At 29.5% G+C, this 22,831-nt stretch overlaps 2 protein-coding genes across 2 annotated transcripts in view; one reads left to right on the top strand and one right to left on the bottom strand.

The window, feature by feature from the left end:
* Positions 1-10,373, bottom strand: part of LOC104882714 (uncharacterized) — a 92,562-nt gene extending 82,189 nt beyond the window's left edge. Inside the window, exon 1 of the mRNA XM_059734869.1 lies at positions 10,359-10,373. The gene's annotated coding sequence lies outside the window, so the exon portion shown is untranslated. The remainder of the gene's footprint in view (positions 1-10,358) is intronic.
* A 9,518-nt stretch (positions 10,374-19,891) lies between these two features.
* On the top strand, positions 19,892-22,831 carry LOC100855386 (laccase-15). Its single transcript, XM_003634516.4, has 6 exons — positions 19,892-20,042; positions 20,279-20,430; positions 20,690-20,934; positions 21,027-21,155; positions 21,470-22,420; positions 22,560-22,831. The coding sequence occupies exons 1-6, from the start codon at positions 19,941-19,943 to the stop codon at positions 22,688-22,690; spliced, it is 1,710 nt and encodes a 569-aa protein (XP_003634564.1). The 5' UTR covers positions 19,892-19,940; the 3' UTR covers positions 22,691-22,831.

Raw genomic sequence — 22,831 nt, 5'->3', positions numbered from 1 at the left:
TTATTGAAGAAAAATAATTTATTTATGATAACATTTGTAATACATAACAATAACTTGCAGAACTTGAAGATGCCTTTAGTATTAAAAGGATCATTCATCTAATTTGGATCTATTCGACGATATAAAAACCGTAATATATGCATAGATGAAAATTTTGGAAGATTTTGCCAAAATTTCGTGTATCGGCAATCGATGACATGAAACAAGCAAACGAAAATTCGGTGAAGCGATTTTTCAGCAATTTTCGATGTGTTTCGATGATTTTTTGCCAAAAAAAAAATCATATTTTGACTGATTTATCGATAATTTTGCCGATTTTTCGATCTGGTCAACATGGGGTCAAAGCTTCAAAAATGTGCAACTATGCAAGCAAGCACTAGGTCTCACCTTTCCTTGGATGACCACTAGGCTGACCACTCATTTCTTAAATACTATGCACCAGACAAATATATAGGAAAACTATAAAAAATTATTTTCATAAACAAATTAATTCTAATTATTTTATTTTAAAATTTCATTTAATTAATCACTAAAAATATAAAACCTATCATTATAATTTTCTTAACTATTTTTTATATCATTTATATATTAATTAAATATAAAAATATAAATAATAAAAAAATTTATACATATATCATCATTTATTTTATATCATTTAATACAATTGAAATTAAATGAATTATAATTTTAAAGTGAGATATATTATAATCAAATATCATAATATTATTGTCAAATAACATTTGATGTAATTTAATAAATTTATAAAGTTCAAATTTTTTTATGGACGCATACGACATTATTGTCAAATATGATTAATTATATCATATACATAGATTTTTTTTTTTTATAAAACAACTTTAAAATGTCTATTATTGTTTATTATATAAGAGTTTTTCTCAATATTTTCATAAGTTTTGATCAACTTTAGACTACCTAAATTTTTTTTCAAAATATCTGTCGATATATCTTTGATATATCCGATATATCCGCAAAATTGAAATACCGATATATCTGTAATTATCAATATTTTCATCAATGAATATATGTATAATTAATTTTTGTTTAAAAATATTTAAAATTTTATTTACAACCATATATTTTTTTGTATTTAATTACAAATTTTATTAAAAAAATTATAAGTGATGATCATGTTTTCCTTATTTTATTTACAACAAAAGATATAAAAAGTCTTATTAGAAAAAATATCATGATGGTTTTATAATTTTAAAAATCAATTAAATCAAATTTGAAAATGAAAGTTTAATATCTCATACCATGAAACTACCTAATGTACGGTGGTGGAGGGTTGCATAGGTAGTTCTTAGAATTTAGCCCACAAATTACCAATTTTTTTAATGAATTTTTTAATTAGATTAATAATTATTGGTTATTTCAATAATTCCAATCACATAAGGAAATATGCAATATATATGAAAAACCTCCCACAAAGTCTCCCAGACACTTTATCTAAGTAAAATATCATGGGGTAGGAGATTCCAATGGTAAAATATTCATTAGTTATGAACAATTAAGTACATAAATTTATCTAGTAGTTGCTACTCCTTCAAACTTACGCTCCATTACTACACCTAACCCATGTTGATGATGTAAAACTTTTATGCATCTTAGTGGACTCCTCAACGCCTTAAGAAGGAAGCAATACTTTATCACAAAGCCTTGAACATTGGCAAATCAGTTTGAGAGTTTTGAGTTAAATGCAAAGAGTAATGATTATATATATATATATATATATATATATATTAGGTGAAACCTAAACCTAGTGAACTTAGGACAAGATTTCGAAATCATGATTTTCCCAAAAACAAATTTGTAAAATGATAAAAATTGTAAACTTCACAAATTGTCCAAACTAGGCAATTTAGGGCTTGAATGCTCGAGCGCCTTTTAAGCGACCCTTGTTGACGCTTGTGCACTATTAAGGACTACTTGAGTGATTGATTAGGGTGCTTAAGCGCTCAACTTTAGAATCCTATTTTTCAATTAAATTAAACACTCAATTTTCAATTTCCTAATCCCAACTTTATGCCTTCCTAAAGCTCATTAACCTTTTCATAGCTCACAATACTTACCTGTATTTTTCCTAGTTCATTTTTTTACAACTTTGAGTCTTCACAAGCAATGTAAGTTGTAGGAAAGTATGTATAGTATTAAACTAGGATAAATAAAACAAAGTAGCCAATTTAGTCTAAATAGACTAATGTAGTAATAAAAAAATTATAATTAAAATTAATTTATTTACCAAATTTTTATTTTAATATTTAATTTTGTGCATGGATATTTACTTAAATATAACATATACAAGTATAAATAATAAGTGCAACTTGAAAATGTTTTCCATGAAAGTTAAGCTATTGTAGAGGTTGTATAAGGATGTGATAAGGGACAAAAGTCATCTTAGTCTATGAGATAATATATAACAACCATTATAGTTTGTTTCCCTTTGAAAGGTGGTAGACCTTCAACAAAATCCATGGAGATATTAATACATCTTGTGATGGAATGAGCAATGGTTTTAGTAAACCTTATTAAGTGCATAGCATTAGGAAGGCATTGGAGTTTATGGTTTACCACTTCCTTTCAAATTTAAGAAAAAAATTTACAATTGTAAAAGAAAGTGAGCAATCTATTTTGGTCATTGCAATGCATGGTTGCTATATAATGAGGTTTGAGTAGTAGGAGTGATTGAGCTCACAACTTGCACATTGACACCTATTGAGGAGTCAAGGTGCAACCTTGTAATTCTCTCGGAACACTATGCCCAGTTCAGGTGGTGTTTGGATGGATTGGCGAAGATCATTGAGTGCAAGAACCAAAATGGAAAATTAGTTTTTCTAATTTTCTACCACGTGGAACCATCATATGTGCGAAAACAGATGGAAAGTTATGGAGAAGCATTTTCCAGTCATAAAGACCATGAGGAGGGAAGGAGGAAGGTAGAGAGGTGGGGGGCAGCATTGACGGAAGTGGCCAATCTTTCTGAATGGCATGTACAGAATGGGTAAATATAGCTTGTTTCATACAATCTTTTGCAAGTTTTCTTTGTTTTTTATACATGATGATAAAATAAAAATCTATGGAAAGCTATATTCGCATTTGTCTTGTCCTGAAAAATCAAAGTCTTATTCATTATTAAATTCAAGGCCTCATTCTAGTTATTAACAGATCACCTAGGTTCATGGCCCATAAAAGTTAAAATAGAAAAATCATATATTTTCTAAACCATTTCTCAGATGTTTCACAGCAAAAATGAAACAAAGGTTGTTTTCTAACAAAATCAAAAAGAATAGTAGATAGGACAAGAAAACCATGTCGTCCTAAAGATCAACAAAAATCAAACATGCAAGATATCCACATTCAGACCATAGCAAAAATGCCCATAGATGGTAAGAGAAAAGGAAGAATTAAATGATGATGAAGAATAATAGTGAATCCGTCACAGTCATACCTGAGTGTGCTCCCCTCTTATAGCTGGTAAAATGACCAGCCCTCCTTTCTCCTTCAAACGTCCTCTCCCTTCTTTTTCCTTTCCATTTTCTTCCTCTGTAGACACTCTTCTTTAGCAGGTTTTGTCGGGCTTCTAGCTCTTCTACTACATCTCCATATTCAGCCAAAATCTTCTTATGTTTCTTTTCTTTCTACCAAAAATCGGAATTTCTCTTTTTTAGAATTCTCTTTTTTTTTCCTGGTTTTTCCCCTACTCTTCTTAAAATTAAAACCCTCCTCTCAAGCTTCTCAATGTCTCCTCTTATATCCCCCCTCTCTCTGCTCTCGTAATCTACCAGTTTCTTCTTCCCGATGGTCCTTCTCCACTTCCCCACCAAAACTCTTTAATTCTTAAAAAAAAATCCTGTTTCTTTCCCAATGTGGGTTGCTGCTCCCACTTCACCTAAAACTCCTGAATCTTCCTTCCCCTCAAGATAATTAAACACAGTTGGTAAAAAAAAAAATTTCACATCCATGTATAGTACACAAAATTATCATACTAAATAACATCATTCTTTAAGAATATTAAATTAAAGAAAAGCAATATATGAAATTGTTAAATTAAATAAAAACATTTTACAAAATCATTGAATTAAATCAAAATGTGTTACAAAACTATTAAATAAATAAAATCATTTTTCAAAAGTATTAATTTGAATAAATAAATAAATAAATACACACATATATATATATATATATATATATAACATTATTAAATTAAAAAAAGTATTTTTTTCTAAAATTATTCTAATTAAAGAAAAGAATTTTATGAAATTATTTAGACTAAAAAGGAGCAATTTAAAAAATTATTACATTAAATCAAAGAATTTTACAAAACTATTGGATTAAATAAAAATATTTTATGAAATTTTTAAATTTAAAAAAAAATATTTACCACATTATTAGATCAAATGGGAGAATTTCATCAAATTATTAAATTGACTACATGAGTAAGAAAAAAAAGTATTATAGAAATTAATAATAATGATAATAATAATTAAAAAAAATTAGTGAGGCAACCATACCAAAAACAAGTCATGCAATCCATGCAAAACAAGTCATGCGAGTCATGGAAGCCATTCAAGCCATGCAAAACATGCCTAAAAGGTGACCTAGGTGGGCCAAGTAAAACTAAGTAGGCCCAAGTGGGTCAAGCGTGTCTAAGTGAGCCTAAATGTGTCCAAATAGGCCTAGGCGGGCATGGTGTGCCTAAAATGAGTTAAGGTGTACCTAAATAGTCCTAGGCAAGCCGAAAAGTGCCTAAGTGACCTATGGTGAGTTTGTGTAAGCTAGAAGGTGCCTAGGTGAACCTAAACGGGCCTATGTGAACCAGAGTGGGTCTAAGTGAACCTAAGTGGGATCTAACCTAAGGACAAAGGATGACCAAGGTCACAATGTGGGTTCAAAGGAGTCACTCAACAGAGGGTCCCTGAAGGTGGCTCAGAAAATGAAACTATATAAGTGTCAACGGGCCACCAAGGGATGATAACAAGTCAAGAGAGAAATATGGGAAGACACCTAGTGCCACATATGCTAAGAGGACAAAATAGAGGGTCTACAATATCACATTGACCATTTCCCTTCAACACATTCTATTTACCCATAATTTTGGTTTTCTAAATAAAGCCAAAAGCATAATCTAGTGTTCTTCATGTTTGCTACAGTTTGAAACCATTGACTCGAACATGTCTCATGTTTTACCACTTAGAGGCCTGAGGCACATCCTATTGAGGAGATTACTTCCACTATTTGGAAGAGTTTAAATCGGGAACTCCTACATGTTGAGAAGAACCTCGTTTGGATGGATGGTCGAAAGACATCTTATTCTTCTTCTTCTTCTTCTTCTATTGGTCCATGGGAATATGAAGTTTTCTTGAGCTTTTACGATGAAGATGTCAAACACAATTTCATAGATCACCTTTATGCAGTTTTGCATCGAAAAAGGATTCGTACTTTTAAAATCGATGATCTAAGGGGAGAAGCTACCAGGTCTTTTGCATGCTATCGAGAAGTCAAGGTTGGTTCTTGTAATTCTCTGAGACAACTACGTTCATTCCAACTGGTTTTTGGATGAACTGGAGAAAGATCATGAAGTGTAGGAAAGAAATGGAAAATATTGTTTTCCTAGTTTTCCATCATGTCAATCCTTCCCATGTGCGAAATCAAATGGGAAGTTGCGGAGAATGGATAGCCAATCATGAACGAAAAGGTTTTGACAACAAGAAACAGAGGTGAAGGGCAACTTTGACGGAAGTGGGCTATCTTTCTGGATGGCATGTACATAAAGGGTAAATATAGCTTATTGCATATAATCTCCTACAAGTATCCTCGATTTTTTTATTATACATATTGATAAAATAGAAATATATTAAAAGTTATAATCGGTAGATGCATCTTATCGTAAAGAGTCAAAATCTTATGTCTCATTTTGATCAATCACGTCATGTGGCAATTACGAATTTGAATTGGTTCTTTCCAATTAAGTGACCATTTAATTTACAAATTTAAGACCTTTACATCCTATTGGTAAAGCAACCTAGCATTGTTAGATAATTATATCAAGTATTGAAATGATCCAATGCATTTTCATCAATTAAAATAGAGAAAATAATAGATTTTCTTAACCATTCCTCCAAATATGTTCTCTTGGAAAAATGAATGTTGGGTATGTGACTAATTGAAATGTAAGAGACCAATATGATGTTTTCTCTCATCAGAGATCCGATTTCAAGGAGCTTTTTGTATAAATCATATAGCATTACTTTTTCAAAATATGAGTTGCATATAAAAGGTATTAAGAATTGAAGTCTTGTAGATAGGACTCACGATGGAAGACAAAAGTTTCTTTATGAGATTTAAAATTTGATACTTTTAAAATGTCATCTATCCTTCTGTTTGATTTAAAATAAAGTATTTCAAACTTTATATTTATCCTTGAAACATGAAAAAGAAACCCCTTGTTTGATTTGTTCCAAAAAGAAAAAAAAACCCTATAGATTTCCATTTAGTTGTCGGGAAATGGAGATTTTTGTGGTTATATATGAAAATGATGATTTTATATTTGGAATTGTATGTGTGATTAAGTAAGACACTTAGGTGGTGTTTGTTTTTTTTGGCTTTTTTCTTAAAGCAATTTGTTTTCAGAATTTAGATTGTTTATTTTTCTAATTTTTCATGACTTATTATAAACTTTTACTAAATTAAAAAAGCCAAAATATGTAGCTTTTTCTTAATAGAAAAAAAATAACATATTGGTTTTTCTTTACTTTTTAATACTTAATAGAAATAAAATACTATAAAAACAAACAACCTAATATTTATACTATTAAGCATTAAGGTTCTATTTAGAATTAAGTAAAAAAATCAAACATCACCTTACTTTTATTGTTTTTGGTCATCTTTGATAATTGCTAGAAGTAGAATTTCATTCTAATCAACTTTATGAATGGCAATAAGTTGATTTTTAGTAAAATCATTCCTTTTTTCTAAACCTTTTATTTCTTTCTTAAGATCTTATACACAATATAAGTGCACACTTAACAATGATTTATTGTCTTATAAAATCTCATATCGGGATAAATGGAACAAAATTTTCAACTCAATCTAAATAGACTATTATACTAATGAAAAATAATTTACAATTAATATATTTAGTGAAGTTTTATATTAATATTTAATTTTGTACATTGATCTATTAAAGGTTACTATTTTATTTTAATATTTAATTTTGTGCATAGATATTTTAATATTTAATTTTATTCATAAATATATATGTATACTCAAATATAATATATATATATGCGAGTATAAATACTAAGTGCAAGTAGGTCGAGTGGCAAAAAAATCTAGCTTTCCTCATGCTAAACTTTAGTGATAATCCTTTAATAATGATGAGGTGCAACAATGCACTCTTAAGCCTAGGAATGGTCTTCCAAATTATGGCTCTTAGAACAAACTTATAAGGCGTGATGTTGAATGTCATAAAAGATTCAACCTACCCTCATTAGTATCAAAGCCAAGGGTTATGTGTTTGAGTCAAGGGAGCATCATGTTAGGGTGCAACAATGCCGCTCTTAAGCCCAAGGATGGGTCACCCAAACGATGGCTCTTAGAATAAACCTACAAGGTGTGATATTGAATTCCATAAAAGGCAATAATGGTCAAAGCTCGATCTAATAGACGGAAATTTTCACCAAATTTGAGTTGTAAAGTCACCAATGTGATTCCTCATCTAAGTTGTAAAGTCACTGATGTGATTCCTCAAGTTTTATATCTTCTTAAACTTTGATACCAACTAATTGTTGAGTTGGTTTAAATCTTTTGTAGTAGTGAAGGTCACATATGTACCTTGATTGAACTTAATAATCAATCAATTAAGGAAAAAAATTATGATAAAAAAGGAAAAAAATAATGGTGAACAATAAAAAACAAGTAATATAATTTATTATTAATAAAATAAAACACAAGACTGTGGTACCTTACAAGATGATAAGTTGTTCACAATTGGTTATTGGATTTGAGCAATTCAATAAAGATTGTGGTGGACTACCTCTTAATTTAAGGGTGGCTTGTCTTAGTCATCAGGATGAGGTTCCTATGGTGAGTACATTAATGTGTATAGTTACACATTATACAAGGCTTATGGTTAATCATGATGTAAAGCTATTGGGTTGTCATGATTCACCAAACTACTATGTTGCATGGAATATTAAATCGATGCTAAAATCAATAAGAAGCTTTGACCTATGGGTGAGATCCTAAAGTGGTCATATATTCCCTATGGATTAGGTTATTGTTGATGGAAGTTGGTGGCAACAAGTATTCTAATAGACGCATGGTAATATCTCATAAGATTGAGACAGTGTGTCCCTTGGGTGATCCAAATGACATGTGATCATAAAATCTATGATTATAGTAATTATTGAAGTGGAATTTGACACATGCTCTTTATGAGCTAGAGTATACCAATTGATCACATAAGAGGAGGATTTGTAACTCAATAATTAAAGAGGTAATCTTTATGGGGTGATTACACTACCTATTTAGATTATAGACACTAGTTCTTAGAGAATTTGCATATAATGAATGGTAGGTTATGAACTTGAGCTTTGTTTCGTTGTCATTTCATAAGATACTAGAGTTTAGTTGACTCTCTTTAGTGGAGTATTAAGTCAACTTTAGAATTAGATTTAAAAGGAGCTAATAATTTTTTTGTGTCCCAATGGTCGGTCCCTGCTAGAGGTCTTGGCTCATGTGGCACATTTTATTTGAGGGATTTTATTTTGTAGTTCATAAGTATGCATAAAGGTGTTTTGATAAAAAGGCAAGGTTGCACTAGATTTTATGAATAATCTTTTTGAATTTGTGGATTGAGCTAATTAATTAATTGAAGCCCATTAGGACTAATTAATTTAAAAGTTAATTCAACATCCCACTATAGAGAGAACTGAAATATAGTATCCTATAATATTAAAACGAGATATTAAACTTAGGCACATCACCTATTATCCACTATATGCAAGCTCCCCATGAATTGGTGTCAATAATCTAACAAGATAAATGCTATCAACTTCTCAAGATTACCTCTACCATCCTTGAGTTTTAGATCTTCCTACTATATGATCAATTGACATACTATAGCTCTCCAAGAGTATGTGTAAAGAATTATTATGACTATAGATTTCCTTGATCACATCTCCTTATGACCACACAAGGGGACATGTTATCTCAAACCCATGAGATATCATGGTACCTATCTTGAGAATACTTGTTGTCACTTGCCTTAATGAACAATGACCCAATATATAGGGAATATATGACTATCTTAGAATTTCATCTATAGGTCAAAGCCACTAAAAATCTTAGCACTAACTCAATATCTCTTATGGCTGAGAGCTTATATAACAAAGCAACTTAGTGAGGTTACGACTATTTGATAGCCAATGTCATAACACACCATAGGTCTTATCTAATATGTAATCATACATACTAGTGCACTCACCATAAAACCCTCATCCTAATGATAAAAATAAGGCACCCCTCTAATTAATAGATAGTGCACTACAATTTAAATGGATTATATAAATACATAAATCAATTGTGAACTAATTACCAACTTGCAAAGAACCTATAACTTGGGATCTTTGGTGCAACTCTTAATGAATCCAAGTCATGCATAATGCAAATGATGTTACTATAATATATGAATAGGATAGGCAAAAGGTATCTAGAATCATATTACAAATAATAATGACAACTATTTATTGTTACATCATGTCATACTTTTAAATGTAGTATCCAAATAATAGTTACTTTTTGCTTTTTGATAGTGTCATATCTTACATGGTACTATGGGTTATGCTAAGTAGTTGAGTCAAACCACAAGTGAGTAGTTGAGTTAGAGCACTAGTGAAAAGTTAATTAATAGAGGGAAGACAGGATTTGTGCCATGTGATTGCTTTTTTCTATGAATCACAATTTTGCGAATAGAGAAGAAGTTAATTAATAGTGAGAAGACAAAATGGTTATCAATTTCCAAGATATTAGATATGAAAACACAATGGCGAAAAGATTTTAGTTGCCGAGTATTTACTTTATTGCCTCTCTTATACTTTTCATGAAACATTTCTACACCTTGCACCCTTCAATTCGTTAATTTTTTTTTTAATTAGTTTGGTAATTGAAGTTACAAAAACTGTGTATTACAAAAACATTGTTTAGTGCGATGGTGTTAGTGAAGTTTTTAAAAGCTATGTGGATGAGAGCCTTGGAATTTCTTCTTCACGAGCCATCTCCTTGATTGAAGCTATCTTGCAAACAAACTGAACGAAATTCGTAAAATGCATTCAGCTTACTTGGTCCACGAACCCACCACCGGCTTGGGAGCCATGCCAACAGGAATACACAACTCCTGAAACATCCAGCCTACTACTGCTGGAACTATATATGCTAGTAGAGTTGAATGTGATATCCTGATCAAACTTAGCGCGAGGCCTTGAATCCCTTTCATGGGTTCCATTGTACTCGATGGGATGAGCATAGCCGCTAGCTTTCCAACCGCCCTTGGTCAAAGAGTAGTAAGAGTTTTCAGAAAGAAATACCAAAAGTTTTGATCCAGTTGACTTACAAGGCTTTGGAGGATTACTTCTCGCCATGATTAGAGGCTAGAGGGTCTTTTTGGCATTCAACAGTTCATATATATGTGTATATATATATATATATATGAAAGTGACCAGGAGCAGTTTGATCAAGCTGCCTTTCTCAAAGAGAGTATTAAGTTATGTTTGGTTCAAAAAAAGAGAAAAAAATATTATAGAAATTACTTTCAGTTCATTCTTCAAGAACCGAATCAAGATCACCACCTTTTACACGTTTTTTATTTATTTATTTATTGGCAAAATGGGCCAAATTTCCCCCTCACAACCCAATAGTCCATGCCCACTCCTATTATTGCAAAATGGACCATTATGGCTTACACTGACCCCTTGGCCCAACAACCATTTACTTTGCGTTAGATGGAAAGAAGTTTATAAAACTCTTCATTTTTCCTCTCATTTCCGATGTGGGATCAATGTGAAGGGCTTTAAAGAACAAATTAGCTTTGTTGTTGCAACAAGGGAGCTGATAATCTCTCCACTATGCTATGGCTTTGCTTGTGTAAAAACCTAATAGGAACAACTACATAGGCTATTTCAATATATATATATATATATATATATATATATATAATTACATAATTCGAATTTTTTTTTCGATTTCAATATGTTTTCATATTTAAATACGATTTTTTTCCATTTTCATATTTAAATATTGTATATATTTTGTTTAATAAATTTAAAATATTAATACATTTATATAAAAATGAATAACTAATATTGCAAATATTATTCATTTTTAATTATAAATATTTTAATCATTTTTATTTTAATAAAATATAAATTATATATTTATAACATCATCGGTTCAACCACGATTCGACGAGTGAACTATGAATCATAAATTTTTCTAGTTCAATTTTCTATCCGATAATGAAAACATTGAGAATAGTAGTCTTGTCGCTCAATCTCCATGCTCCGTGGTGCCTTTATGGTCTCATCGTTACTTATTAACAATCTTGCCCACCATTGCATGCCCCATAGTAAGTGGCATGCATGGCATGCATTTTTGAACATGGAAGCATTCACACAAGTAGACTTCATAGGTCAAGAACAAATAAAAAGACAATAAGTGAAAGTGGGTGGGTTTTAGACTTGGTCGTAATTTAAATAATTTACATTTACGTCTTAATAACGATTAAGACATCATGAATCTTTTTTCAATCATAAACCGCTTTCGTGTCAAAGAAATTTTTATGACTTTATTTTATATTCAAATAAATTCAAGGAAATGATTTTCTAACCATTAGGATAAAGACATATTTGAAGTATGTGTTAAAATAATTATCAAATTGCATTGATCCTTCTTTATAATTTTGTTGAAAGATAACCTTCGTTTGAATTGCAGTAAAAGATGACTGAAGATTTGCTTGTTCAAGCCTCTTAACCCTTCATATCAAGATTTGTGTACAAATTACTAGTGATGAAATTTGGTTCGACGTTCTTGATAGTAAGTGTAGTGATAGCAATAACATGTCATAAAATACTTTCTTTTAACCACCTAAATTAATAATTTATGATAAAAACATGTATTTGTTGTAGTGGAAAGAGCAAGTCCCACGAATAGAATTGTTTGGGTAGTTTAAAGACTGCTTTATTTTAAATTTTGGACTTCTTCGATGACATCCTTTAAAAAATCAGTCAAGAAATTTCTTGGCATCATGGTGGTGCTGCCCTCACTGTTATTTAAATACCATAAGTCTTCCTATGTTAGGAAGGACTTGAATGTTTCTTAGTCAATGACAAAAAATTTCGTTCCTCATCTCCATTCCCACGTAACAATAATGTAAATTAAATTAATTTATAATTTTTATATAAAATCAAAATAAAAAAATTATTTTTAAAAATAAAAATATTTAAATGAGTTTTTTTGTTTTATTTTTTATTTAAAGAATATTTTTTAAATATAACCTTTAAAAATAATCTTACTTTAAAAAAAACAAACCGAACGCATCACATGTGTGGGTGGATTATTACTTTAAAAATAATCTTACTTTAAAAAAAACAAAGATGATTAAAAGGCTCATGAGAGTGACAATTTGAATGAGAATTGGTTGATTTACAGACATGGAATTTGTACATGCCATTTTCAAGCTTACCTTTGACCAATTCCTCCTTCATATTAAAATGTTTTTTAAAAGATAAGAACAAATATAAGAATTTTTAAAATTTTGAATTAAATAAAAATATAACTCCAAATTCGCATTTAAGAAAAAAAAAACATAAATCTCTTTGCTTTTTCATACCCTCCTCACATTTTCCATGTTATTTTCATTTTTTTTTGTACCTTCTCATATTTTTTGTACCATTCTCATGTTTTTGTCATATTTCTTACATTTTTCGTACTTTTATCATATTCTTTCATACCCCTTTCACATTTTTTGTACCATCCATACATTTTTTTTTGTATATTTCACACATTCTTCATACCCTCCTCACATTATTTTATACAACTCCTACATTTTTCATACATTCCTCACATATTTCATTCTCTTATCACATTTTTTTATACATTTTTCATATTATTTTTGCACTCCTTATATTTTTCATCCGTTCCTCACATTCTTCATATTGTCTTCACATTTCTCATACTATTTTCACATTCTTTGTACTTTCATCACAATTTTTTATACCATCATCAAATTTTATATTTTATATTTTATTTTAAATTTATTTTAACATTATAATAATTTGCAAATAAAAAAAATACTATCAGTGTTTAACCCAGCCCTTTGCATATAAAAATTAAACTATAAATTAAAAACTAAGAATATAATTACAATTAAAGAAATTAATTACCCTATTTTAAATTAATAGTATATTCTATATTCTAATTTATCAATGAACACTTTAACGAATGTATTTCAAAAATATTCTTTTACATACTTTTAGTAGGTGTTTGGTAAACCAACTTAATAACTTAAAAGTAATTTAATAACTTAATTAAGTCATTATATAAATTAAGGATGTTTGGTAAAACACCTTAATGATATGACTTAAAGTAAAAACCAACTTTAAGTAATAAGTAAAAACATTTAAATTCAAGTTTACATATTCATTTTACCTTTTTACCCTCATTTGTCTTAATTACCTTTACGCTCTTTTTTGTTACTCCACGACCTCTATTGTCACTCGACCTTCTTTGCCCTAATTATAATTTATGAAGATAAATATGTTAATTTGATGATTTAGAATAAATTTTAAGTTAATTTCATTAAACAATCTTATTACTTAAGTAATAAGTTTTAAGTCAACAACTTAAGTATAATTTAACTTAAAGTCAATTTAAGTTATTAAGTAATAAGTATTAAGTTTACCAAACACCACTTAAGTGATACTTATTACTTAGAGAGTGGGGTGTTTGGTAAAACTTAACACATGTTATTTAATTATTTAAGTTGACTTTAAGTTAAATTATTGATTAAAACTTATTACGTAATTCTTACTTTAAATATTAAGGTTGTTTAATAAAATTAGCTAAAAATTTATTCCAAATGATCAAATTGACATATTTATTCTCATAAATTATAACAAGAGTAAAGGAGGTTGAATAACAATGAAGATCATGGAGTAGCAAAAGAGATCATGGAAGTAAGTAGGACAAATAAGAGTAAAAAGACAAAATGAAGATGTGGACTTAAGAATAAGTTAATTGTTTTTACTTATTACTTAAAGTTGTTTTTTATTTTAAGTCATGTCATTAAGTTATTTTGTCAAACATGCTTAATTTACTTAATAACTTAAATTAAGTTATTAAGTTACTTTAAAGCCAAACACCCACTTAATATAATTCCTCGGCAATCATCTTATAAATGATATTTTTCAAAGCAAAACCCTAATAATAATTACTGAATAACTTATAGCAATGATGCCTCATAAATAATTTTTAATGAAGAAGACTCTTTTACTACAATTTTTTTTTTTAACCACAAAACACTTTTTAAACATAAATTAATTTATAGTAAAAACATATGGTCATAGTAGTGGAAAGAGCTAGTCATACATATTGAATTGTTTGAGAAGCGTAAACACTATTTTAACTTTTGGACTTTTATGGTGCCTCCTTTAAGAAAATCAATCAATTGATTTCCTTTTAATTTGCATGCACCTGACTTGATTCCAAGATAGGGAATAAAACGATCTGGGTTTCCTTACAATTTGTACCCTATCTCATATTCTTTGTTCCATGTGTCACATTTTTCGTACATTTTCTCACATTTTTCTTACTATGTCTCATATTGTTTGTATCATTCCTCATATTCTTTGTATCATTTCTCATATTGTTCGTACAATTCTTTATGTTGTTCGTATCCTGTTTCACATTTTTCGTACCCTCTCTCTTACATTGTTTGTACCATATGTCTTACATTGTTCATACCATTTCTCGCATTGCTTGTACATTTTTTTTCCACATTTTTCATACCATTTCTCACATTCTTAGTACCCGTACTCACATTCTTCATACTATATCTCACATTGTTCGTACCATGTCTTACATTTTTTGTACCATTTCTCACATTGTTCATACATTTTCTCTTATTGTTTGTACTCTTTCTCATATCATCTGTACCCTCCCTCACATTATTTGTATCCCCTCTCACAATATTCGTACCATGTCTCATATTATTTGTATCATTTTTCACATTGTTCATACCATTTTCTCATATTATTCTTACATTTTTTTTCCACATTCTTTGTACCTTATCTCACATTATTTATACCATTTTTCACATATTTCATGTCTTTTTTTTTTTGCTTTTTTTTTTTTTTTTTTTTGCATTCTTTCACGTATTTTCTCACATTTTTGTTTATAGTAAATATATGATTTAAAATTTTAAAAAGTCATGAATAATACTTTATAATCCCTATATACAAAAAATAAAACAAGATAATTGAAAAATATTGAATTTAAAAATAAAAAAACAAATTGATAACAAATGACTAAATTATCACAATTTGATCAATAACATACAAAAAAAATTCCAAAAATCTATATCTTATGAATTATTACATATTCAAACGCTATTTTAACATGACATTTCTACCTACAAAATTGATATTTAAATTTAAAAAAAATATATCAAATATTAACTGTTAACACTTGTAATTGCTTAAAATCCTTTATATAATATCTTCTTCAAGAAATAAAAATTTTTGTTTACCTTCTTCAAAACATATAAATTTTAATCTATGAACACAAAAAAAAAAATGATATAAAAATATTGAAAACAATTTGATAACAAATGATGGCTAAATCATCTCAATCTTGTTAATAATAAACTCATAAAAAAATTATAAAATCCAAATCTTATAAATCATTACATATTCAAATGCTATTTAACATGACATTTCTACTTACAAAATTTATATTTAAATAAAAAAGTATCAAATATTACCTTTAACACTTTTAATCATTTGAAATCCTTCCTACAATATCTTCTTCAAGAAATTCAAATTTTTTGTTTTCCTTCCTCAAGAAATTTCAAAATTTATCTTCAAATGTGATTTACCAAAACACATCCTGCATATTTTCACATATTTTCCAATATAGTAGTTGAATCAATTTAATTTTCATATTAAATTATTATCTCTTTTTGTATATTTAAATAATGAGAATACAAGGGTAGTTGATAAGATTTTGTTATTTTAGATAACGGTTACGTATTTCATCAAATAACAAATTGTATTTGATATTTAATCTTAAATTATAAAAAGAAAATTGTAATATTTACATACATATGAGATGCATGTGATTATTTCTCATCAATGGGTTATGTTTACCTATTTGATAACTATTTTTTTTATCAATGGGTCATGTTTACCTATTTGACAAGTATTTTTTTTTTTTTTTTAATCTCATACACTTTATACATGTCATTTTATTAGTGGGGTCAAATGTGGGTAGGTACCCCAAAATAAATAATGGTCGGGTATCAAAGAACTACCCATTTTAAAGATATAAAGATTTATTGGACTAGTGTGGTATTTGATTCTGACCCGAGCTTTTGTTTATTCAGTCCCACAAGAGGTATTTGATGTTGCAAGTCCATCCCTCATATTCATTAGATCATTGTAGACAATATCTACTAGAATGAATTGCCTTTGTCTATTCGACCTCTCAAGAGGTATTTGACCTTGCAAGCCTGACTCATTGGACTATTATAAACAATATCTACATTGAACAATCTCACAAGTTCATTAGACCAAAACACACAATATTTATATATAAAGGGTATTTGTTTCATCTAGGCCAAAATAAACAATGTTTATATGGAAGGAATCGAATTATTGCAAGTTTGTCCTACAAAGGAGCCAATATGATGAGAAGTAAGGCAAGAAGCAACTAAGAAGAACACAAAACACCATGCAAGCTCATAGGATAATTTACAACTCATTGCTAACATAAGCAAATGGATTTACAAGTATGGGTAGTTTGGTGAAGTCAATTAACATCGAGGACATTGAATTTTTGAAATTTTTTAATAGATGTAAAAGTTTTCATTGGTATAGATGCATACCTAAGAATGACAATGAGGCTGATTTTTTTAGAAACCCATCTTGCCCTCATACCAACTTCAAGACAGGTTCGAATATGATTTTGTCCTGTCTCACCCCATTTAATAGAAATAAATGACACAAGATTGAAATGGAGGTGATCCTTCATAGACTTGAATTGTCATATGCGAATTCAATAAAGTACATGAAATGAAAGAATTTGTGGTAGGAGAGTGTACAATCCTTAGATGACAAGAAAAAAGAAAGTTGTTCAAAATGTACAGTCTTGTACACCTCTAGTACAATTAGTGTATTTTCCTTGTACAATTAGTGTAATAGCCTTGTACAATGGTATAAATTCCATACATATGCATTAATTATGTCCACATGAGTATGTAAACTATGTTCCCAATGGTTTGACATTTAAAATAATTAAAATAAATAACATATTATTTTATTTTATTTTATTTTCATTGCAAAATGTAATTAAAAATAAGACAAAGAAATTACTTAAAAACTATTATTTAAACCAAATTTATTTATTTATTTCCTTTTATTTTTGGAAATAAAGAAAAAAGAATAAATTTTTTTATTTAATCTTAAAAAATATTAATATAAAATATGTTAGAAAATATAAATAACCCCAAATTTATTTACTTATTTCATTTTATTTATTTAAATTAGAAAGTAATTTATATTAAAAGATTAAAATATGCACAATTAATCTATATATATATATATATAATGGAAAAAATAAAATGGATAATCAATGATGAAATTCAATTCTTTTTATTATTTTCATATAAAAAAAAAGCACTAAACAAGGTTTTCAATTTTTATTTTTAAAAATAGTTTTCAATTTTTACTTAAACATTTTTTCAAAAATAAAATATAAAAAATAAAAATCGTATTATCATATTTTTTTTAGAAAGTATTTTTTAAAATATTTTTTTAACATAATTTTTCTCTATTTATAATTTAAAATAGAAAATAATATTGATTTTCAATTATTTATAAAAAAAATAGTTTTGAAAAATAATAAAAAATCCAAATTGTTAAAATAGAATTATTCCGATTGTGTGAACAATAGTGCAATAAAGCCTAAAAAAGTTTATGTAAAAGATTAATAGATATTTTAGTCCATCACTATTTTATATCTTTAAAATCAATAAAAAGTGATCTACGCATCTTTGATGAATGTTGAGGTTCACCTCACCTCAAATCACAATTCTCCCTTATCCTTTACGGAATCCTTTTTCCTCTCAAGCAATCTATTTGGAGTAGTTGGATAATTGACCATTAATGTTTTCCCCTTTTTGTGTTATTAAAAGAAGACAAAAAGACTACTGCAAAATTCAAATACTTTTAAATGAACCATAAAAAATCATATCAATTTAATAATATGATTTGGACCTCAAATTCCTCCTAAATTGGCTTATTCCTCTAAAATTGGTTTATAATAATCACAAATGAGTGCCACGTAGACTTATTATATAATATGTCAATTTATCAAATTAATTACACAAAACACTTTGTAATAATGCAGAGTTCAGAATTTAAAGCCATTAAGCAGAATAAAATAATTGTTAAATACTTTATTTATTAAATTATTTTACTATATTGAACAAATATTAAATTCCAAACTTCCTTTGTAAAAACTGAGGTGGCCTGCCTAACTATGAATCACAGAAAGGGCCTCATAGTAACATGCTATTTAAGTATTGTTATAAGAGTGAGACTCTCCATCCATGATGACTCACAATTGGTTGGTTTGGTGGGAACCTTAAAAATCAGTTAATTTGTTTTTGACTTGTTATTAGATTTCGATCAATTTTCTAAATTAAATATTAATTATTCAATTTCGTTTGTCTTTTTATATATTATTATAACATTAGATTTTCTTATAAAATAATGAAAGTTGTTGAAAATATTTTTATAAATATTCTAGAAGATAGACTTGTAAAAATTATAATCAAGATATACATATCATACGAACAAATAAATTATAGATTGAATTTATTTTGAAAAATATTTTTTAAAATCTATAATTATTTTATTTTTATTATTATTAAATTATTTTTTGTTGAGAGAAAAGATAGTATGAGTCCCAATAGATGTTTAAAGTGATTCACAACATACAAGGAGTTGCTCGTATTCTATTTTCAACTTTTTAAAAATTATATTTTTGTGTTTTTTATGGAAAATTATGAAATACCAAATTAGTTTATCATCATGTCTTTTATAATCTCAATTCTCAAGTTTCAAAAAAATTGGGAAAAAACTTTGTCCCATTCATACGAAAACAATAACATCGGTTCTGCACTATTAATTGTATTAAGTAACATGAAAACAAGTGAGACTAATAATAAGGATTTTCTAAATAATGTTTACGAAAATAATTCTTAAAAAATAATTTTAAAATAACTCTTAAAAGTAGTTGACTTTCATGACCAATCTTGATAAGGGTACTATATAACTATATGCGAAGTCAAAGTTTTCATGTCTTAATTAACATTTCTTGAAATAATCTGTACCTAACCTGTAAGAAATTTATTATAAAATAACGTGTACGTAAACTGCTCATTGAAGTGGTCAAAGAACATTAAAAGCCAGCACACATTCAAATCACTTCCTATTATATTGAAACGTGGAGAGGAAGTATTGAATCCCGAGAGAATTATCATACTATATAATGAATCATATATATGAAAGAAACACATCAAAAGGAGTAAGAAAATTGAAGGAGTTCTGTTTAGGACAAGAGAAGACGCTTCTATTCCAAAGAAGATGTGGCTGATCATGAAGGTTTTCCTCTTGCAAATTTTAGTGTTTCAACTTTTTGGTGGTGACATCCATTGCCAAGCTTCAACCCGTCGGCATACTTTTGTGGTAAATATTTTATATGATTTTGGCCTTAATGACACCTTTTGATCATAATATTTAGGGAGCAATATGACTCTCATTTTCTATGGTAGGATCCCTTACCCTGGTGTCGTTGAGTCGTTCATGCATGGTATCAATTTCTAATTGGTTATACACTTGCATAAATGGATCCATGCAACTATTCATGCATGTAATATTTCTTTTGGGATGAGGTTGCATGGTTAACTTTTAATTGGTTGCAGGTGAGGGAAGCTTCATATACAAGACTTTGTAGCACCAAGGACATCTTAACAGTAAATGGACAATTTCCGGGACCAACTATACATGCTATGAAAGGAGAGACAATCATTGTCGACGTTTATAACAGGGGAAAAGAAAACATCACCATTCACTGGTAGGTCTTGAACATGTCTTAGAGAAAGAGCGGTGGCAACATGCCTACATGGCATACATTCTTTTATTTTTAAGATGGGGTTGCAATATATTGCTTTGCAAACAAAGTCAAATTTAAAACAATACTTTAGGGTTATTTGGTTCAGTTCCATTGAAATACAGTTGATGTTGCTTGTTACTATGATAATATGTTGTTGCATTCCATCTTTTGTTAGTTCGAAAATAAGTACTAGTTTTAACGTATAGTTATTGTTTTGTAGGCATGGGGTGAACATGCCTAGATATCCATGGACAGATGGTCCTGAGTATATCACACAATGCCCAATTCAGCCAGGGTCAAAGTTTAGTCAGAAGATCATCCTTTCCTCTGAGGAAGGCACTTTATGGTGGCATGCTCACAGTGATTGGACCCGAGCCACCGTTCATGGAGCTATAATCATCTATCCCAAGAATGGAACCAAGTATCCTTTTCACAAACCTAACGCGGAATCTCTCATCATATTAGGTATAAGTGTTGTTACTTTTAAATGTTAATTTACATATTATGAATTAACCCGTAAAACAAAATCTAAAATTATTGGAGTTGTTGAAATGCAGGACAATGGTGGAAGAGTGATGTGAATGCGGTTCGAGATGAAGTGCTTGCAGTCGGAGCTGATGGCAATGCCTCTAATTCTTTATTGATAAATGGACAACCTGGTGATCTACTTCCATGCTCAAAATCAAGTACAAATTAAGTTTAACTTCCCATTTTAAAATTGTACACTATTTCATTTTCTTGTATGTTGACCATATTACTTTTTCTTATTAACATTAACATATTTAAAGCTTAATGCTAAGAAAGAGGACTATAGCTATGAGGATGGTAGAGCCATGATTTAACACATGAGAAAAGGCTATTTATAATATAATTTTGAACTATGGAGCCAAATTTACACCCCTGATCAATCAATCACTTCATAATTGGTGGATCCTCATGGAAACTTTTCCTTTTTCTTTTGGCTAGTCATAAGTATACAACTTTCCCTTTCTAATTGCAGACACATTCAAGCTAACGGTGGATCATGGAAAGACCTATCTACTTCGCATAATCAATGCTGCCTTGCACGAGCCTCTCTTCTTCTCCATTGCCAAGCATAAAATGATAGTGGTTGGAACAGATGGTAGCTACACGAAACCATTGACACAAGATTATATCACAATATTTCCTGGCCAAACCTTCGATGTCTTACTAGAAGCTAACCAACGTTCGGATCACTATTACATGGCGGCTATAACTTATTCCGAAGCCCCAACAGGTCTTAATATTTATGATAACACAACCACCACAGCTATTGTACAATACAAGGGAAACTACACTCCATCTTCACCTCCCTTCTTGCCTCATTTACCTGCATACAATGACACAAATGCAACGCTTCAGGTCATGGCCAACCTCCGAAGCTTAGTAGATGCGGAACATCCTTGCAATGTCCCATTGAGCACGAGCACTAACCTGTTTTACACCGTTTCTTTAAACTCGTACCCATGCGTCAATGATTCATGTTTAGGGGCCAATGGGACGCGAACCGTCTCAAGTATAAACAACATAAGCTTCCATACCCCTACAATTGACATACTAGAAGCTTACTATTATAACATCACTGGTGTATATGGAGATAAATTTCCTAGCTTTCCACCACTAGTGTTCAATTTTACATATGATTATCTTCCATTAGTCTATCAATTGCCAAGCACCGGAACAGAAGTAAGGGTGCTCGAGTATAACTCCACAGTGGAGATTGTTTTTCAAGGGACAAACTTGGTTGGAGGGACAACCCACCCCATGCATCTCCATGGACAGAGTTTCTATGTTGTTGGATGGGGATTTGGGAATTTCGATGAAAATAGGGATCCTTTGCGCTACAATCTGGTGGATCCTCCCCATCAGAATACCATCTATGTTCCTAGGAATGGTTGGGCTACAATCAGATTCGAGGCATCCAACCCTGGTATGTTGCAAGCACTCATGTCCTTTATTAGAAAAAGAAAAAAAAACCCTTGAAACTGCCAACTTGCAGATCAAGGAAATAATTTTTCTTAATATTAAAATTAAGTTAGGTGTAATGTTGTGTATTTTCTCTATTGCAGGAGTGTGGTTCATGCACTGCCATATAGAACGCCATCTGAGTTGGGGCATGGAAACAGCGTTCATAGTGAAAAATGGTAAACACCCAGAAGCTCAAATGCTACCTCCTCCATCTGACATGCCGCCATGTTGAAGCTGCAAAGAAATAACATGTCAAAGATTTCATTGAATATTCGTGTTATTCAGCTTTCATGATTTATTTTCTGCTCATAAGAAGAATAATGTAAAGTCGTAGATATTGTCTAGTATTATTAACGTCAATTTCTTGGATTGT

This window comes from Vitis vinifera, chromosome 18 (assembly GCF_030704535.1).
Source record: "Vitis vinifera cultivar Pinot Noir 40024 chromosome 18, ASM3070453v1".
In the NCBI taxonomy this organism is placed as follows: Eukaryota; Viridiplantae; Streptophyta; class Magnoliopsida; order Vitales; family Vitaceae; genus Vitis; species Vitis vinifera.
Note: the sequence above shows the minus strand (reverse complement) of the source record. Positions and strands in the feature narration are given on the sequence as shown.

Excerpts from the sequence above, each read along its gene's own strand:
- LOC100855386 (XM_003634516.4), top strand. The coding sequence starts at position 19,941 with ATGTGGCTGATCATGAAGGTTTTCCTCTTGCAAATTTTAGTGTTTCAA. Across the intron at positions 20,935-21,026 it reads GGAATCTCTCATCATATTAG|GACAATGGTGGAAGAGTGAT; the intron begins GTATAAGTGTTG and ends GTTGAAATGCAG. Across the intron at positions 22,421-22,559 it reads ATTCGAGGCATCCAACCCTG|GAGTGTGGTTCATGCACTGC; the intron begins GTATGTTGCAAG and ends TCTCTATTGCAG.